General features: G+C 39.4%; 1 protein-coding gene across 1 annotated transcript in view; it reads left to right on the top strand.

The window, feature by feature from the left end:
- The window catches only part of LOC126251661 (C2 domain-containing protein 3-like), a 71,878-nt gene extending 67,791 nt beyond the window's left edge, over positions 1–4,087 (top strand). Inside the window, exon 12 of the mRNA XM_049952232.1 lies at positions 1,305–4,087. Within this exon, the coding sequence (XP_049808189.1) occupies positions 1,305–2,496 (1,192 nt within the window). The 3' untranslated portion in view covers positions 2,497–4,087. The remainder of the gene's footprint in view (positions 1–1,304) is intronic.
- Positions 4,088–19,053: the final 14,966 nt, after the last annotated feature.

Here is a 19,053-nt window from a genome sequence, read left to right on the forward strand (position 1 = left end):
CTTCAGATAATCTGTTGTGTCACCCATGGATTGTTTTATCTTTCATAGCTTTTACCTGTTATTTGTTATGAAATAATCACTGAACCGACAGATTTAGCAAATTCAAGGGCACAAAGTGCATGAATTAGTCCATTATATGCCATGCCATTATGTGCCATGTTCGAACACGCCTGCCACCTAGCGATAGGCTCTGCAACTATGCCACAGTGTGTATTACGAATCAAAACTTGTAGAGATGTTCTATCCACAGAAATTTTTCATTTTTCTGTATGTCTTCTAGTGTTCAAGCATTCGTCTTCTGAAACCCTGTAAGTTTTTTCCGTACATGAATCAGTATTTGAACAATTACGATTATTGAAGTTTTCAAATGAATCTGGTCAATGTACTTTCCATTCATGTTCTTAAATTATTATTATTTTTTTATGTAAGCAATAGAATGTTTTAATGGGAATACTGAGAAACTCCACATGTCCATTTTTTGACAAAACTGAGTTTTGAACTTAATGGTGATTTAGAGAAACACTATATGTTGTGGATTTTCTGTGTTGTTATGTAGCCATTGTATCACCTAAACTGAAGAGAAACTCTCAGATGTACAAAAGGTATGGGCTTTCTTAAAATTTATGTTGTCAGCACTGTTTTGAATTGAGAGAATCAGTATGTGCCTGTAAATGACAAGAAACTGCATGACCTGTAGCGATTTTTACCATTCCTGCCAATAGAAGAAATTACCCAGAACTTCTACACTGGCATACACAATTGGACAACATGTGTCGAGGAATTAATTATGTGTGGATTATAATTGCAAAGTGTGTGGGAAATAGGCTTGATTTGTTTGATTTTTGCCCATATTTGCAATAAAGTATGAGTTAAATGATGATTTATACTTATTTATTACAAAATATCGAGAAACTCCACATGTTCACTAAATAAATTTTAACTTAACACTAAAAAAATGTGGAATGGCTGTCTACAGTCCATTGACATTATTCCTTCTAGGGTCATATTAAGGAAAAATGAGCAGAAAACTGGAATTTCAGTGTAATTTTAAGATCTAGAATGTTTTTTTTTGCGTCTCCTGAAAAGTTTAGTGTTTTGGAAATGTGGGGTTTTTCAGTATTCCCATTCATTTTTGACCTCACATACAGTGACACATTCCACATTGACACATATTTTTTTTAAGTTAAAGATGGTGATGATGTGTTGGAAATCAGTTCTTAAGAATGTGCTGTGGCTATTTGGAAATGCGGATTGTACATATTTTCCAAAATGTCTGAAATTTTAATTTCTATTTTTATTTACAGAAACAAGCTGCTTGAACTGGATGAAATAACACAAAGACTTAAGCATCGTTTAAATTCTGTCACGCAAGAGGCAGAAGAAGAAGATTTATCCGTAGATCCTGAATTTGATATGGATGATATTGCAGGGGATGAATGTTCATCATGGAATGCAGAAGATCAGACTGTTGTACCAGGAAATGTTCTGGAGCCACAGAAACACCGTGAAACACAAAAATCTGGTGTGACAGGGGAAAGAAATAAGTTCATTGAAAAACCCCAGCATTTTAACAATGAGAATGACATGGTGGCGTACGAGAAAGAAACTTTACATATACAGAAAGACAATCTTACTCTAGAAAATGGTCAAAGAAACAAGTTAGATGGAGATTACAGTAAAACAGTCGACAAGTTAGCTACACTGACAATAGACAAGACCGGCCAAGATGAAATCTGTCGTAATGATTTTGATTCGCTAAGCAGTTATTTTAAGGACATTGCAAGTAAAGATCTTGAATTAGAAAATGTGTTTAATCCATTGTTATTCCAGCAGTTGTTGAACTGTTCTAATCCACAACCGTTGGTCCAACAAGGAACACACAGAGCCAGAGAAAATCTGTGCAGTTCCCAAGTTGGTGATGAGTTCATTTCAAATGTAAATGAAAATATTTATAAGAACCTTCATACGAGTGATGAACAAAAGGCAACAGACAACATCAGAAGGAACACACACAACAGTGAAAGAATGAACTTTAGTCCTTCTCTGGAATCCTGCTTAGAAAATACCCATAACACAGAACATGATGTTAGAGAAAAGTCAGTCATGTGTAATGCAGGTTCAGATTCAATAACTTGTGCCACAAGGAAGAGTGTCAGCTGTGAAACTCTGCTTTCAAGCAGTGAGAATCTGACAGAGGTTAAAGCTGTCAGTGAAAGCGAATTTATAACAAATCATTTTAGCAGCTCTTTTCCATCAGAATTTTCTTCAGTTATGAATACTCAAGACATTGAGGATGGAAGAGTGCTGGGAGAAGACAGTGTGACAAAACCATGCAATTCCTCAAATGTTCTTCACGCTATGAGAAATAAAGGGAGTTTCTTAGAAGAATCAAATTCTTCTGTTTTACAAATTCAGAGGTTGGCTCCAGAAGGTGGGAATCCATCTGAGAACTCTTCACATAGTCAGCAGACTAATACTTCTGATAATCGGATCTGAAGCAGTAAAGTAATGTCTCTAATGTGAATAATAATGTTTTAATTCTGAGTAAGCATGTTACTCAGTTTCTGTGCTTTTGTACTTTTCATACAGTTGTTACTTTTTTTATCTACCTTGTGTAAAGTATTGCCACATAGTACGTAAGTGGCTGGGGAGTCTTTTGCCCATCAAATGAGAATGAAGTGAACATGTAACTAGGCTCACAAAAACTGGGAACTTGTGAGGCTGTTACTTTATTCCTTTTATCTCAAATCATGAAATGCTGAGGACTTGATAACTGCAATTACTTGTTATAAGTTAATAAGAACTCTTCCAGTGTTACCAAATGTGGTGTTCAGAAAGGAAAGTGAAACTGATTCTTAACATTGTTAGAATTAAATGACGTACTTTTGAAAGTGATGTACTGTAGAACAGTGATGTTATAAGTTACCGGAGGTAATTTTTCTTCCTTTGATGAAAAGGAAGTTAGCAATGAGATGCTATTCAACTGAAGTTCGATGTGCTAATACTCACAGAGCACTCTCAGTGCACTGCAAGAAACCAGTACAATTTCGAAATATTACTTTCTTGTATGTTGCCTTTTTGGTGCTACTTCAAAGTATATTTTTATATAATTTTATAAATGGCTTTCAAAAGACTGTCAGCAGTTCTGAGAAAATAAAGTACGCATTAGTGCCTCTGTTTAAACTGCAAAGAATATTTTACATACAATTTAAAATTAAATTGTGTAAGGTCATTGAGACTTTCTTTTTTTATTTTGGTGACAATTACTTCTCATTAACAGTTTTTAGCCATAAATCCCCCCTGCACCCCCTCCAAATATTGTAAAGGCCATAAGTAATAAAAATGCTGGAACAGTTTGATTTATCAAAATAATGTGTCATGGAAAATATTAAAACAGTGTGGTTAATGGAAAACTGGTGTCTGTAGAAGCAAAATTACCGACACCCCATTTACTATTGTAAGCTCTGAGTACAAAAAAATGTTAATGTCATTGGTTGTACACACACTGTGAAAGAAAAGAAATGTCATAACCTGCAGAAACTTCCATTACTTAAGACCACTTCTGTTTCTTGTATGTATTTATTTGTATATACATTCTGTTAATAGAGTATTTACAAAAAACATTTAGATGACAAAGTTTTTGCTTAACTGTAATGTGTAAATGTATTCTATTTTTGAGGAATTATGAGTAGTTATAGTGTCAAAATACATTGGATGAAATTTTAACCCCTTGATGATGGTAACAGGTTTACAAGTTTCTTGTTTATACTACATTCCGTCATACTGATGACAGAAAACTGGCCCATTTCAAAGTGCCACAATGGAGCTTCTTTATAAAACCTGTTGTTTTAGTACTGATCTTATACTGTAGTGCAGCATGTGTATAGTGTGTATTAATTTAAGATTTTTCCAGCATCTTCAGCAAATGACAACAGTCTCTTGGGACAAATTAGTCTAGTTATTTCTGGAATATTGCCTATACTGTAAACTTTGTGTGTAATTTATAGCAGCTTCATTCTTTGTAAATAGCTCATCAAAATGTAATAATATTTTAATGACTGTTATGCTCCAAAAAACCTTTTGTATCTTTTTCTGACCTTACTTCAGAATAATGTTGAAGATTCAATAAAATTATACAAAAAATTTGGCATTTTATCCTTGTTACTTAAAATACAAATAGCACAATGAAAGGCTGCTGTATGCTGAAGACAGAATCACATTGCATTTTTATAAATATTTAGTATGAAAGGAAGCAGGTTAGGTCTTAGGAATTCTGTATGTAAACTCAAAATGTATATTCACTGATACGTATCTGCTGGTTACCAGATGCCACCATTGTTCCCAACAGTTTTATGGTGTGTTAGTTTCTGATCTGAATAGATTGTCTGGAAACTAATTCGTTAAAAGAAGAATATAATGAAAAAGAGTGAACCCTTTAATTTTTGAAACAACAGTCAAATCATGTCTGTGACCTATACAGTAAGTAACATATAAACCACTGTAGAAGGTTCTTTACTCCATAATGAACAATATGATTAGTTGATGAATGGATGTTGAAGAGAAAAACATTAGCCATGCATATCAGTGCCTCGATGGGCAGTTTCAATTGTCACTTTTCATGTGGCCGAATCAGATCTTTGAAGATCTGACAGAACTGTCCATTATCAGTTCTGCATACTGATCTGGACAGGTCATTCAGTACCAGCTGGTGAGACTGTTAAACACTATAAGACATGATACACAAAAGCTATTAGGAGTCTGCTATAGAGAAAACAACAAAGTAAAATTGAACCAAAATGCAATATGGGAAAATGGATAAGTCAAACTATTTCTGTAATGAATCTTCCTAGCAGATTAAAACTGTGTGCTGGACCAAGACTCAAACTCAGGACCTTTGCCTTTTGCGCGCAAGTGCTCAGCAAACCAATATACCCAGGCATGACTATTTTCGTAATAGTGAAAAGGAGAGAACATTTGGAAAACAGTATATAGGAGTTACTTGCACTGTCAAGCGTGTCTAGAGTCTTATCACCTTTCATCAAGACCATGTCTTCCAGAAGTATGAAACACAATGGGATTATGCAGATTTTACAGACCTTTGTTAGTCCCTGCAGGAAGCTCTGCAGCGGATAGGGACTTGGTGCAGGGAGTGGCAACTGACCCTTAACATAGACAAATGTAATGTATTGCGAATACATAGAAAGAAGGATCCTTTATTGTATGCTTATATGATAGCGGAACAAACACTGGTAGCAGTTACTTCTGTAAAATATCTGGGAGTATGCGTGCGGAACGATTTGAAGTGGAATGATCATATAAAATTAATTGTTGTAAGGCGGGTACCAGGTTGAGATTCATTGCGAGAGTCCTTAGAAAATGTAGTCCATCAACAAAGGAGGTGGATTACAAAATGCTCGTTCGACCTATACGTGAGTATTGCTCATCGGTGTGGGGTCCGTACCAAGTCGAGTTGACAGAGGAGATAGAGAAGATCCAAAGAAGAGCGGCGCGTTTCGTCACAGGGTTATTTGCTAAGCATGATAGCGTTACGGAGATGTTTAGCAAACTCAAGTGACACATTGCGGTGTAGATTGCTGTCCAGGTTTAGAGAGCGTGCGTTTCTGGATGAGGTATTGAATATATTGCTTCCCCCTACTTATACCTCCCGAGGAGATCACGAATGTAAAATTAGAGAGATTCGAGTGCGCACGGAGGCTTTCCGGCAGTCGTTCTTCCCACGAACCGTACGCGACTGGAACGGGAAAGGGAGGTAATGACTGTGGCATGTAAAGTGCCCTCTGCCACACACCGTTGGGTGGCTTGCAGAGTATAAATGTAGATGTAGATGTAGATTTACAGCTGCAATAGTGTTATATAATTCATACAGGTTCCCTTGCTTGCAAGTTTTGAATTCTCCAATAATGTTCAGAAGAGAGAGAGAAGAGACAGACACTGGTGCATAGAAACCTTCAGCTTTGTCACACAGTAAGAGAATTATAGGGAAGAAGTGCAGAAATAAAGCCTGAGAAAGTGAATTGTGAACCATTGCACTCCAAGACTGATTATTGTCCAGTGATAATAAACTTTGTTTTGAGAACAGACACAAGCAAGAAACAGCTGCTGCATGTGCAGTTTGGTGTAACATTGTGTTATGGTTGTCTCCCACTATTCAAATTGCTAGAGAGAAATTCTCATTAATTGCGTCACATGATTTGCGTACCTCTTCAGAGTGCCTTGACCTCTGAGATACGGTGAAAACGTGGCAGTTTTTTTTTTTTTTTTTTTGGTGCTCTTACAAGAAAGAGCTGTAATGAGGTGGAAAGTAGCAGAGCTTAGAGTCAAAAAGTGCACTAGGAAATGAATATTGGCTGCCAGCATCCCTCAGCTGCACCAAGACACTCCAGGACACCATTTCCCATGTCATAGCCTGGGGCCAGCCTTTGGGAAGCCTTTCTGGCTTGACCGACATGTGCATGACAACAGCCTCCTCGGTCATTGCTTCTGTTCTAGAATGTTTCCGTGCAACATAGAAATGTGAATACTTCCATAAAGACAGACAAGAGCAGCTGCATTTAAACCCCTGCTGGGCCAGTCATCATTGTTGAGCAGCTGGGCAGCAATGTGAAGTCCAGCAATGTGAAGTCCAGCATGTGTTGTTTAGTGTTGTATTAATGATACGGCTGTCTCTGTTGTCTCACGAGACTTTGAATCTCTGTCTACCACCTGAGCATGCAGGTAAATGGGTAGGTCAGCAGTCCATTGCCTCCATGGAGCTATGACATGGGTGATCCAGCCTTCCTCGCCCATACCGAGGTATCAACGGGGGACTTTCTTGCCTTGCACTAAAGTGCAGGGCCGGAGATGCCATGATGTGTATCAGCCTCACTTGCCATCAGTGCTAGCAGTTTCAAGAGTCCAATGATTGTAAACAAACAGTAATAAAGTAGTTCTTATACCTACAAACTGTCTTCTCCTGTTGCTCCGGCACCCATCTTTGGCAGTAAACCACCACACTCACCCAGCCATTTTGGAAAGCCAATTATAACTGGTGTCAGATGAACTGTTCCAGATGGATGACAATCTGAAGACAGCAACCAGTTCCATAGTTCTGTAGCAGGGACAGCCTATGCAGCAGTATGAGTAATTGCTAATTTTAGAGTTTTTTTTTCAAAACTATATGGTTGTTTCCTTATGCTTTCTTTTTTCTTTTCATTTTATTTTGGATATTACAGTATACTTGTGTTAACAGTAAGTAGGCAGCATCAGTGGCAAATACAGAAAAACCTCAAGATACCTTGAGCTACCTTTACTCATACCATTGTAAAAAACAATCAAGTCACATACAAAGTAAAGCGGATTATACACATATACAAGACGATGCCATCTTATGATACAAAAAAAGTTACAATTGTGGTTCTCTTTCTTAAATGATGAATTCTGTGTGCCTATTCTTCCTGGTAAATTAGTTGATTACATCATCAATGGGAAAATCAATGACAGGGTAAGTGTTCAACAGAGCTAAGCCATTAAGCCGATCCTCCTCCATTGTCAACCTCAGCCATGTCTTTGTGCGTGTGCTACATAGGAAAGTAGAACTACTTGGTAACTCGATTCAGTTGAGTCAACTGACAAAAGAAATGAACGAATAGCGTGTGGGCTGACTGGCGGGGGTGGCGTGGGTGGCAATGCGGGCTGCCCCGCAAGCGGGGCCCGCACGCCCTGCCTGACCCCCATATGTACCCAGCTCTGGGCAGCATCGATAAACAAGTTTTGGCTCAAGATACGATTTACCTTCTAATAGATCAAGTGTATTAGTTAGAGACAGAATTAGGACAACTAAGAAAGGAAAGAAACAAGCAGTCACTCCTAGTGCACCTATCCTTGATACTAAAATGATTTCATTGGTCACTCCATTTTCTGGGAAATCAGAGAAAGATGTCTTCGTCTTTTTACAATTTGGATACAACTGCCAGGTTGGGAAAAAGGAATAATAAGTAGTTATTGAATCTAGCTAAAATAAAGTTAGTGGGAGACACTAGGACATCTGTGATGCACATGAGAAATTAAGAGAAACACAATAATTAGACAAATTGTGGGAAGGCCTAGCAGATATAGGAGGAAAATACATCGAGATACTACTGTGAGCAGCTTAACAGGATATTCCAGAAACATGGGGAAAAAGTAGAGAATTTTTAGACTGTTATTGAGGACTTCAATCCAGAGACTGGTTTGATGCAGCTCTCCATGCTACTCTCTCCTGTGCAAGCGTCTTCATCTCTGAATAACTACTGCAACCTACAACTTTCTGAATCTGCTTAGCATATTCATCTCTTGGTCTCCCTTTACAATTTTTACCCTTCACACTTACCTCCAGTACTAAATTGGTGATCCCTTGATGCCTCAGAATGTGTCCTACCACCCGATCTCTTCTTCTAGTCAAGTTGTGCCACAAATTCCTTTTCCTCCCAATCCTATTCAGTACCTCATCATTAGTTACGTATCTACCTATTTAATCTTCAGCATTCTTCTGTAGCACCACATTTTGAAAGCTTCTATTCTCTTCTTGTCTAAACTGTTTATTGCCCATAGTTCACTTCCATACACGGCTACACAAATACTGTCAGGAAAGACTTCCTGACAGTTAAATCCATGCTCTATGTTAATAAATTTCTCTTCTTCAGAAAAACTTTCTGTGCCATAGTCAGTCTACATTTTACATTGTCTCTACTTCGAACATCATCAGTTATTTTGCTCCCCAAATAGCAAAATCGCCTTTACTACTTTAAGTATCTCATTTCTTAATCTAACACCTGATTTAATTCGACTACATTCCATTATCCTCATTTTGCTTTTGTTGATGTTCATCTTATATCCCCCTCTCAAGATACTGTCCATTCGGTTCAGCTGCTCTTCCAGGTCCTTTGCTGTCTCTGACAGGATTACAATGTCATTTGCAAACCTCAAAGTTTTCATTTTTTCTCCACGGATTTTAATTCCTATTCCCAATTTTTCTTTTGTTTCCTTTACTGCTTGCTCAATATACAGATTGAATGACATCGAGGATAGGCCACAACCCTGTCTCACTCCCTTCTCAACCACTGCTTCCCTTTCATGCTCTGTACAAATTATAAATAGCCTTTTGCTCCCCTGTATTTTACCCCTGCCTCCTTCAGAATTTTGAAGAGAGTATTCCAGTCAACATTGTCAAAAGTTTTCTCTAAGTCTACAAATGCTAGAAATGTAGGTTTGCCTTTCCTTAATCTATCTTATGAGATAAGTTGTAGGGGTAGTATTGCCTCGTGTGTTCCAACATGTCTACAGAATTCAAATTGATCTTCCCAAAGGTGGGCTTTCCCAGTTTTTCCATTCTTCTGTAAAGAATTCCTGTTAGTATTTTGCAGCCATGACTTGTTAAACTGATAGTCCGGTAATTTTCACTCTTGTCAACACCTGCCTTCTTTGGGATTGGAATTATTATATTCTTCTTGAAGTCTGAGGGTATTTCGGCTGTCTTATACATCTTGCTCACCAGGTAGAAGAGTTTTGTCATGGCTGGTTCTCCCAAGACTGTCAGTAGTTCTAATGGAAAGTTGTCTACTCCCAGGGCCTTGTTGCGACTTAGGTCTATCAATACTCTGTCAAATTCTTCAAGCAGATAATCTCCCATCTCATCTTCATCTACATCCTCTTCCATTTCCACAATATTGCCCTAAAGTACATCGTCCTTGTACAGACCCTCTATATACTCCTTCCACCTTTCTGCTTTCCCTTCTTTCCTTAGGACGGGTTTTCCACCTGAGCTCTTGATATTCATACAAGTGGTTATCTTTTCTCCAAAGGTCTCTTTAATTTTCCTGTAGGCTGTATCTATCTTACCCCTAGTGAGATAAGCCTCTCCATCCTTGCATTTGTCCTCTAGCCATCTCTGCTTAGCCATTTTGCACTTCGTGTTGATCTCATTTTTGAGACGTTTGTATTCCTTTTCACCTGCTTCATTTACTGCATTTTTATATTTTCTCCTTTCATTAGTTAAATTCAAAATCTCTTCTGTTACCCAAGGACTTCTACCAGCCCTCGTTTTTTTACCTACTTGATTCTCTGTTGCCTTCACTATTTCATCTCTCAAAGCTACCTATTCTTATTCTACTGTTTTTCTTTCCCCTGTTCTTGTCAGTTGTTCCCTAATGCTCTCTCTGAAACTCTCTGCAACCTCTGGTTCTTTCAGTTTATCCAGGTCCCATCTCCTTAAATTCCTACCTTTTTGCAGTTTCTTCAGTTTTAATCTACAGTTCATAACCAATAAGTTGTGGTCATAGTCCACATCTGTCCCCGGAAATGTCTTACAATTTAAAATCTGGTTCTTAAATCTCTGTCTTGCCATTATATAACCCATCTGAAACCTTCCAGTGTCTCCCAGGCTTCTTCCATGTATATAACCTTCTTTCATGGTTCTTAAACCAAATGTTAGATGATCAAGTTATGCTCTGTGCAAAATTCTATCAGATGGCTTTCCCTTTCATTCCTTATCCCCAGTCCATATACACCTACTACTTTTCCTTCTCTTCCTTTCCCTACTGTGAAATTCCAGTCCCCTGTGACTATTAAATTTTCGTCTCCCTAATTTCTTTTATTGAATCATACATTTCTTCAATCTCTTCATCAGCTGTGAAGCTAGTTGGCATATAAACTTGTAGTACTGTGGTAGGCCTGGGCTTCGTGTCTATCTTGGCTACAATAATGCATTAACTATGCTGTTTGTAGTAGCTTATCCTTGTTCCTATGTTTCTTATTAATTATTAAACATACTCCTGCATTACCTACATCTACATCTATATGGATACGCTGCAAATCACATTTAAGTGCCTAGCAGAGTGTTCATCGAACCACCTTTACCATTCTCTATTATTCCAATCTCGTATAGCACACAGAAAGAATGAACACCTATATCTTTCTGTACAAGCTCTGATTTCCCTTATTTTATCGTGGTGATCGTTCCTCCCTTTGTAGGTCAGTGTCAACAAAATATTTTCGCATTCGGAGGAGAAAGTTAGTGATTGGAATTTCGTGAGAAGATTCCATCACAATGAAAAATGCCTTTCTTTTAATAATGCCCAGCCCAAATCCTGTATCATTTCTGTGACACTCTCTCCCATACTTTGCGATAATACAAAACATGCTGCCTTTCTTTGAACTTTTTCGATATACGCCATCAGTCCTGTCCGGTAAGGACAGCATTCTAAAAGAGGATGGACAAGTGTAGTGTAGGCAGTCTCCTTAGTAGGTCTGCTGCATTTTCTAAGTGTCCTGCCAGTAAAACGTAGTCTTTGGTTAGCCTTCCCCACAACGTTTTATATGTGTTCCTTCCAATTTAAGTTGTTCATAATTGTAATTCCTAGGTATTTAGTTGAATTTATGGCCTTTAGATTTGATTGATTTATTGTGTAACCGAAGTTTAATGAGTTCCTTTTAGCACTCATATGGATGACCTCACACTTTTCGTTATTTAGGGTCAACTGCCACTTTTTGCACCATTCAAATATCTTTTCTAAATTGTTTTGCAGTTTGTTTTGACCTTCTGATGACTTTAGTAGTCGATAAACGACAGGGACAACCAAAGACGGCTGCTCAGGTTGTCTCCCAAATCGTTTATATAGATAAGGAAGAGCAAGTGGCCTATAACACTACCTTGGGGAACACCAGAAATCACTTCTGTTTTACTCGATGACTTTCCATCAGTTACTACGAACTGTGACCTCTCTGACAGGAAATCACAAATCCAGTCACATAACTGAGATGATATTCCATAAGCACGCAATTTCACTATGAGCCGCTTGTGTGGTACAGTGTCAAAAGCCTTCCGGAAATACAGAATCGACCTGAAATATCTTGTCAATGGCACTCAACATTTCATGTGAAGAGAGCTAGTTGTGTTCCAGAGTAATGATGTTTTCTAAACCCATGTTGACTGTGTGTCGATAGACCGTTTTCTTTGGGTAATTCATAATGTTCGAACAATATATACATTCCAAAATCCTGCTGCATATCAATGTTAATGATATGGACCTGTAATTTAGTGGATCACTCCTACTACTTTTCTCGAATATTGGTGTGACCTGTGCAACTTTTCAGTCTTTGAGTACTGATCTTTCGTCGAGTCAACGGTTGTATATGATTGTTAAGTATGGAGCTAATGCATCAGCATAGTTCGAAAGGAACCTAATTGGTATACAGTCTGGACCAGAAGACTTGCTTTTATTAAGTTCTACGCTACTCATGTTGGCAGCTGTTCTTGATTCGAATTCTGGAATACTTACTTCATCTTCTTTTGTGAAGGCATTTCGGAAGGATCTGTTTAGTAACTCTGCTTTGGCAGCACTGTCTTTGATAATATCTCCATTGCTATCACACAGAGAAGGTATTGATTGTTTCTTGCTACTAACATACTTCACATACGACCAGAATCTCTTTGGATTTTCTACCAGGTTTTGAGACAAAGTTTCGTTGTGGAAACTCTTATAAGCATCACACATTGAAGTCCGCACTAAATTTCGAGCTTCTGTAAAAGGTCGCCAATCTTGGGGATTTTGCATCTGTTTAAATTTGGCATGTTTGTTTTGTTGTTTCTGCAACAGTGTTCTAACCCATTTTGCGTACTGAGGAGGATCAGCTCCATCGTTTGTTAATTTATTTGGTATAAATCTCCCAATTGCTACCGATACTATTTCTTTGAATTTAAGCCATGTCTGGTCTACACTTATATTATTAATTTGGAATGAGTGGAGATTGTCTCTCAGGAAGGCATCAAATGAATTTTTATCTGCCTTTTTGAATAGGTATATTTTTCGCTTATTTTTGTGTGGATTTGGGGATTACAATATTCAATCTCGCTATGACAACTCTGTGTTCACTAATCCCTGAATCAGTTTTATGCTCATTATTAACTCAGGATTATTTGTTGCTAAGAGGTCAAGTGTGTTTTCACAACCATTTACTATTCACATGGGCTCATGAACTAATGCTCAAAATAATTTTCAGAGAATGCATTTAGCACAATTTCAGATGATATTTTATGCGCACCTCCAAAATTGAACATGTATTTTCACCAACATATCAAGGGTAAACTAAAGTCACCACCAACTATTATCGTATGAATCGGGTACATGTTTGAAATCAAACTCAAGTTTTCTTTGAACCTTTCAGCAACTGTATCATCTGGATTGGGAGGTCAGTAAAAGGATCCAATTATTATTTTATTCCAGTTGCCAACAATGACCTCTGCCCATACTAACTCACAGGAAGTATCTACTTCAATTTTGCGACAAGTTAAACTGCTTCTGACAGCAACAAACATGCCACCGCCAACCGTGTTTAGCCTATCCTTTTGGAACACCGTTAGGTTCTTCACAAAAAGTTTGGCTGAGCTTATATCTGGCTTTAGCCAGCTTTCAGTGCCTATAATGATTTGAGCATCAATGCTTTCTATTAGTGCTTGGAGCTCTAGTACTTTCCCAACACAGCTACGACAGTTTACAACTGTTATACCAATGGTTCCTGTATCTATGTTCTTCCTGTGTTCAGCCTGCACCCTTTGTGACTGAAGCCCTTCTTGTGTTTTCCCAAGACCCTCTAACCTAAAAAACTGCCCAGTCCATGCCACATAGCCCTGCTACCCGTGTAGCCGCCTCCTGCGTATAGTGGACACCTGACCTATTTAGCTGATCCCGAAACCCAACCACCCTTTGGCGCAAGTAGCCTACATGGTTGCAGAACCGTCTGAGCCTCTGATTCAGACCCTCCACTTGGCTCTGTACCAGAGGTCCGTAACGGTCCTGTCGACTATGCTGCTAATGGTCAGCTCTGCTTTCATCTTGCAAGCAAGACTGACAGCCTTTACCACTTCTGTTAGCCGCTTGAAATCAGAGAGAATCTCTTCTGATCCAAAGTGACACATATCATTGGTAGCGACATGAGCAACCACCTGCAGTTGGCTGCACCCTGTGCTCTTCATGGCATATGGGAGGACCCTTTCCACATCTGGAATGACTCCACCCGGTATACACATGGAGTGCACATTGGTTTTCTTACCCTTCTTGTCAGCCAAGTCCCCAAGGGGCCCGATAACGCAACTAACGTTGGAGCTCCTAAATACCAATAATCCCACCCTCTGTGATTGCTTGGATCTTGCAGGTAGAGTGGTTTCCTCTGAAACAGGACAGGCAACAGCATCTGGCTCAGTGACAGTGTCAGCCACAGACAGCACCTGGAATTTGTTTGTCAGACAAACTGGGGGATTCCTTACGTGCGGCCGCCTGGGAAGTCTTTCGCCACCTGCTTCACCCCCGGGGCGACCTCCCACTCGACCACAGGTGAGGGATCAGCCTCAGTGCGAGCAGTAATTGGGTTGGCCACCGGTGAGGACCGATTGGAGGACTCGCACCTGCTGGACGTCTGTTGGATTCCCACGGCCGGCCCACAACAGTGGTGCCCATCCACTGCAGCCTCAAGCTGTGTAACTGAAACCATCACAGCCTGAAGCTGAGAGCAAAGTGTCACCAACTCGGCTCACATGTGCACACAACACTTGCTGTCCCTGTCCATACTAAAGACTGTGGGAAACTAAACTATGCAGACAAACAGACTATCGACACATGCTGCACAACTCTACTGTAAACCCTGACAAAATCGCAGGAACTGTGTCTTATTATACACAGATATTCAAAAACCTAACTACTGAAGCATTCAGGTGAAACTAAATAATTCGCCCCTGATTACGAACTTGTAATATGCCACAAAATCGGTTTACTTTCTGATGCAAACAAAATTGCGAGAACAGTGGCTATTAGGTATTAAATTTACACACAGAAACTCAAGAAACTAAACTATTAAAGCACACAGATAATATAATAAAATTCACTCCTTGTTAGGAACTCATAAATGTCACAAAAGCAGTTACTTCCCTGTTCCTGCATCTGTCTCGATCGGCTACTACTGCTGTTATTTGATTTTGTATTTATAACCCTGTATTCACCTGACCAGAACTCTTGATACTCCTGCCACCAAACTTCACTAATTCCCACTATATCTAACTATAGCCTGTCCATACGTACCTGCCCTATTAAGGAATCTGACATTCCATGCTCTGATTCCTAGAGTGCCAGTTTTTCTTTCTCCTGACAATGACATCCTCCTGAGTAGTCACTGCCCAGAGATTCGAACAGTGGACTATTTTACCTCTGGAATATTTTACCCAAGAGGACGCCATCATCATTTAACCATACAGCAAAGCTGCATGCCCTCGGAAAAAATTATGTCTGTAGTTTCCCCTTGCTTTCAGCCGTAGACTACATTCAGAAAATTAATATCAATGCGTATGAGCTCGCTGAGGTTTATAATGTTAATAACGCTGTTTTGCAGGAGGCTGAGCAGAGAGCACTGATGCATTTTTACAGAAATTGCAGCCAGATATGTCATGTAGAGTTCATATGGAATTCCTGAAGCCTCTGGATTAAGCAGTAGTAACTGCATTAGCACTAGCTGAATCTGATGTGGAAACCAAAGGAAAAGAAAGCAATATTCAGTATAGGAATCAAATCTTTTTAGATATCATCATACATGTCATATGAACTGTAAATGCCGGGAACAGTGTCAAGCAGGTGAGTGTTTTGGACATTCCAAACAGAATTATATGTACAAAAGTTGACAGAGACAGGGAAGGTGGTCATCATGTGGACCTCCTGTCCTGCCGTTAAACAGGAGAGGGGCTATGTGACAACTGTGTAGCCCTCCCAGTAAGGGTTTGCACAGGTCTCCTCTGTGAAAAATCTGTGCCAGACGTTTTTTGACAGGTACGCAAAAGGAAAGTTGTGCAAATTCTTATTAGATACAGGAGCTCAAGTATCTGGTAACAAGTAAGAATGTACTTCATAATGTAGAAGAATCCACTGTGCTGGAGGTTAAGTGATGTAGGTGGGGGTCATATTAATTCACTTGGTTTGGCAGTGCTATGATTTTGAATGAAGGAAGCAATTTCCAGGTTATTGTAGATTACTTAGTCTTGGTACTGACTTCCTTCTTGCAGAAGAGAGTAGATCGTAGCTGAGCGCTCACTGCATTAGCTTTGCTACACCTCGCTTCCAGTTCTTTCACTATGTTGCCATCCTGTGAGAATATGCATCCTAAGTACTTGAAACTGTCCACCTGTTCTAACTTTGTTCCTCCTATTTGGCACTCAATCCGTTTATATTTATTTCCCACTGACATTACTTTCGTTTTGGAGATGCTAATCTTCATACCATAGTCCTTACATTTCTGATATAGCTCTGAAATATTACTTTGCTAACTTTCAATCGAATCTGCCATCACAACTAAGTCATCCGCATATGCAAGACTGCTTATTTTGTGTTCACATATCTTAATCTCACCCAGCCAGTCTACTGTTTTCAACATATGATCCATAAATAATATGAACAACAGTGGAGACAGGTTGCAGCCTTGTCTTGACCCTGAAACTACTCTGAACCATGAACTCAATTTACTGTCAACTCTAACTGCTGCCTGACTATCCATGTAAAGACCATTAATTGCTTGCAAAAGTTTGCCTCCTATTCCATAATCTCGTAGAACAGACAATAACTTCCTCCTAGGAACCCGGTCATATGCCTTTTCTAGACCTAAAAGCATAGATACAATTCCCTGTTCCACTCATAACACTTTCTCCATTATTTGCCGTAAGCTAAAGATCTGGTCCTGACAACCTCTAAACCCACACTGATTTTCATCCAATTGGTCCTCAACTAATACTCGCACTTTCCTTTCAACAATACCGGAGAATATTTTACCCACAATGCTGATTAAAGAGATACCTCTGTAGTTGTTACAATATTTTCTGTTTCCATGTTTAAAGATTGGTGTGATTACTGCTTTTGTCCAGTCTGATGGAACCTGTCCTGACTCCCAGGCCATTTCAGTTATCCTGTGTAGCCATTTAAGACCTGACATTCCACTGTATTTGATTAGTTCCGACTTAATTTCATCCACCCCAGCTGCTTTATTGCACTGCAATCTATTGACCAATTTCTCCACTTCCTCAAATGTGATCCTATTTCCATCATCATTCCTATCCCATTCTACCTCGAAATCTGAAACATTACTGATCATATTTTCACCTACATTGAGCAACTCTTCAAAATATTCCCTCCATCTGCCCAAGGCATCCACAGGATTCACCAGCAGTTTTCCTGACCTGTCCAAAATACTTGTCATTTCCTTCTTACCTCCCTTTCGAAGACTGCTAATTACACTCCAGAATGGTTTTCCAGCAGCTTGACCCATAGTCTCCAACCTGTTTCCAAAGTCTTCCCAAGATTTCTTCTTGGACGCTGCAATTATCTGTTTGGCTTTGTTTCTTTCTTCAACATAACTTTCTCTGTCTACCTGAGTTCTAGTATGTAGCCATTTTTGATACGCCTTCTTTTTCCTTTTACAGGCTGCCTTGACTGCGTCATTCCACCAAGCTGTTTGCTTCATCCTACTTTTATACACTACTATTCCAAGACATTCTTTAGCCACTTCTAGTACTGTGTCCCTGTACCTTGTCCATTCCTTTTCCAGTGACTGTAATTGACTACATTCAACTAACTGGTACCTTTCTGAGATCGCTGTTATGTAATTGTGCCTGATTTCCTTATCCTGAAGTTTCTCCACTCTTATCCTCCTACATATGGACCTGACCTCCTGCACTTTCGGCCTCACAATCCCAATTCCACTGCAGATTAAATAATGATCAGTGTCTTCAAGAAATCCCCTGAATACACGTGTGCCCCTCACAGCCTTCCTGAATTCCTGATCTGTTATTATATAGTCAGTGACAAATATGGTTCCCCTGCCTTCCCAAGTATACCGGTGAATGTTCTTATGTTTAAAAAAGGAGTTTGTGATTACTAAGCCCATACTGGCACAGAAATCCAAGAGTTGTTTCCCGTTCCTGTTGGCCTCCATATCCTCTCCAAATTTACCCATAACCTTTTCATACCCTTCTGTTCGATTTCCAATCCTGGCATTAAAATCCCCCATGAGCAGAACACTGTCCTTGTCCTTTACTCTAACAACTACATCACTGAGTGCCTCATAAAAACTATCCATGTTATCTCGATCTGTCCCTTCACAATGCGAATATACTGACACAATCCTAATTTTCTTGCTAGACACTGTCAAATCTATCCACATCAGTCGTTCGTTTACATACCTTATTGCAACTACGCTGGGTTCCATTTCTTTCCTGATGTAAAGCCCTACACCCCATTGTGCTATTCCTGCTTTGACTCCTGACAGGCAGACCTTGTATTCCCCCAATTCCTCTTCTTTCTCACCCCTTACCCGAATGTCACTAACAGCTAAAACGTCCAGCCCCATCTTACTTGCAGCCTCTGCCAGCTCTACCTTCTTCCCAGAGTATCCCCCATTGATATTAATAGCTCCCCATCTCATTACCATTTTTTTACCAAGTCATATCTTAGGAGTCCCTGGTTTGTCAGTTAGATGTGGGACTCCGTCACCTCCAAAGGTCCGAGGCATTTTGCTCTGATTGTTGCCAGCATCATATTTAAAGTACCAGGGAAGCAGGTTGCTAGCCTTACTTGCCCCGAGTCCCATTGGGTTTTACCCCTAACGGTTGAGGGACTAACCGGTGGATTTGGTAGTCTTTGCCGTGTGAGCACAAAGGTGACCACGACTCAGAATATGTCCGAGATGCCCAGCCTTCTTCCAAAGTAACTGGTATCCTGACTGTCGGGACCACTTACTTGGCCACTCATATGTTGCCCGTGGTTCATGAACTAGGACATGACTACAGGAACTCACACTTTTATTACTGGCTAAATTTATGAACCTATCGTTGGCTGATTGTTTTGTAGTGTTGAGTACCTTCCTGTAAATCCTTTTGCAGTTTTCGTAGTAGTGCAAAAAAACTGGATCACTATTGTCCTTTTTAATGGAGTTTAGGTATTTACAAGTTTGAGCACTTTTTGTAATTCCTTTAGTAATCCATTTATTGTT

The sequence above is a fragment of the Schistocerca nitens genome, chromosome 4 (genome assembly GCF_023898315.1).
Source record: "Schistocerca nitens isolate TAMUIC-IGC-003100 chromosome 4, iqSchNite1.1, whole genome shotgun sequence".
Lineage (NCBI taxonomy): Eukaryota > Metazoa > Arthropoda > Insecta > Orthoptera > Acrididae > Schistocerca > Schistocerca nitens.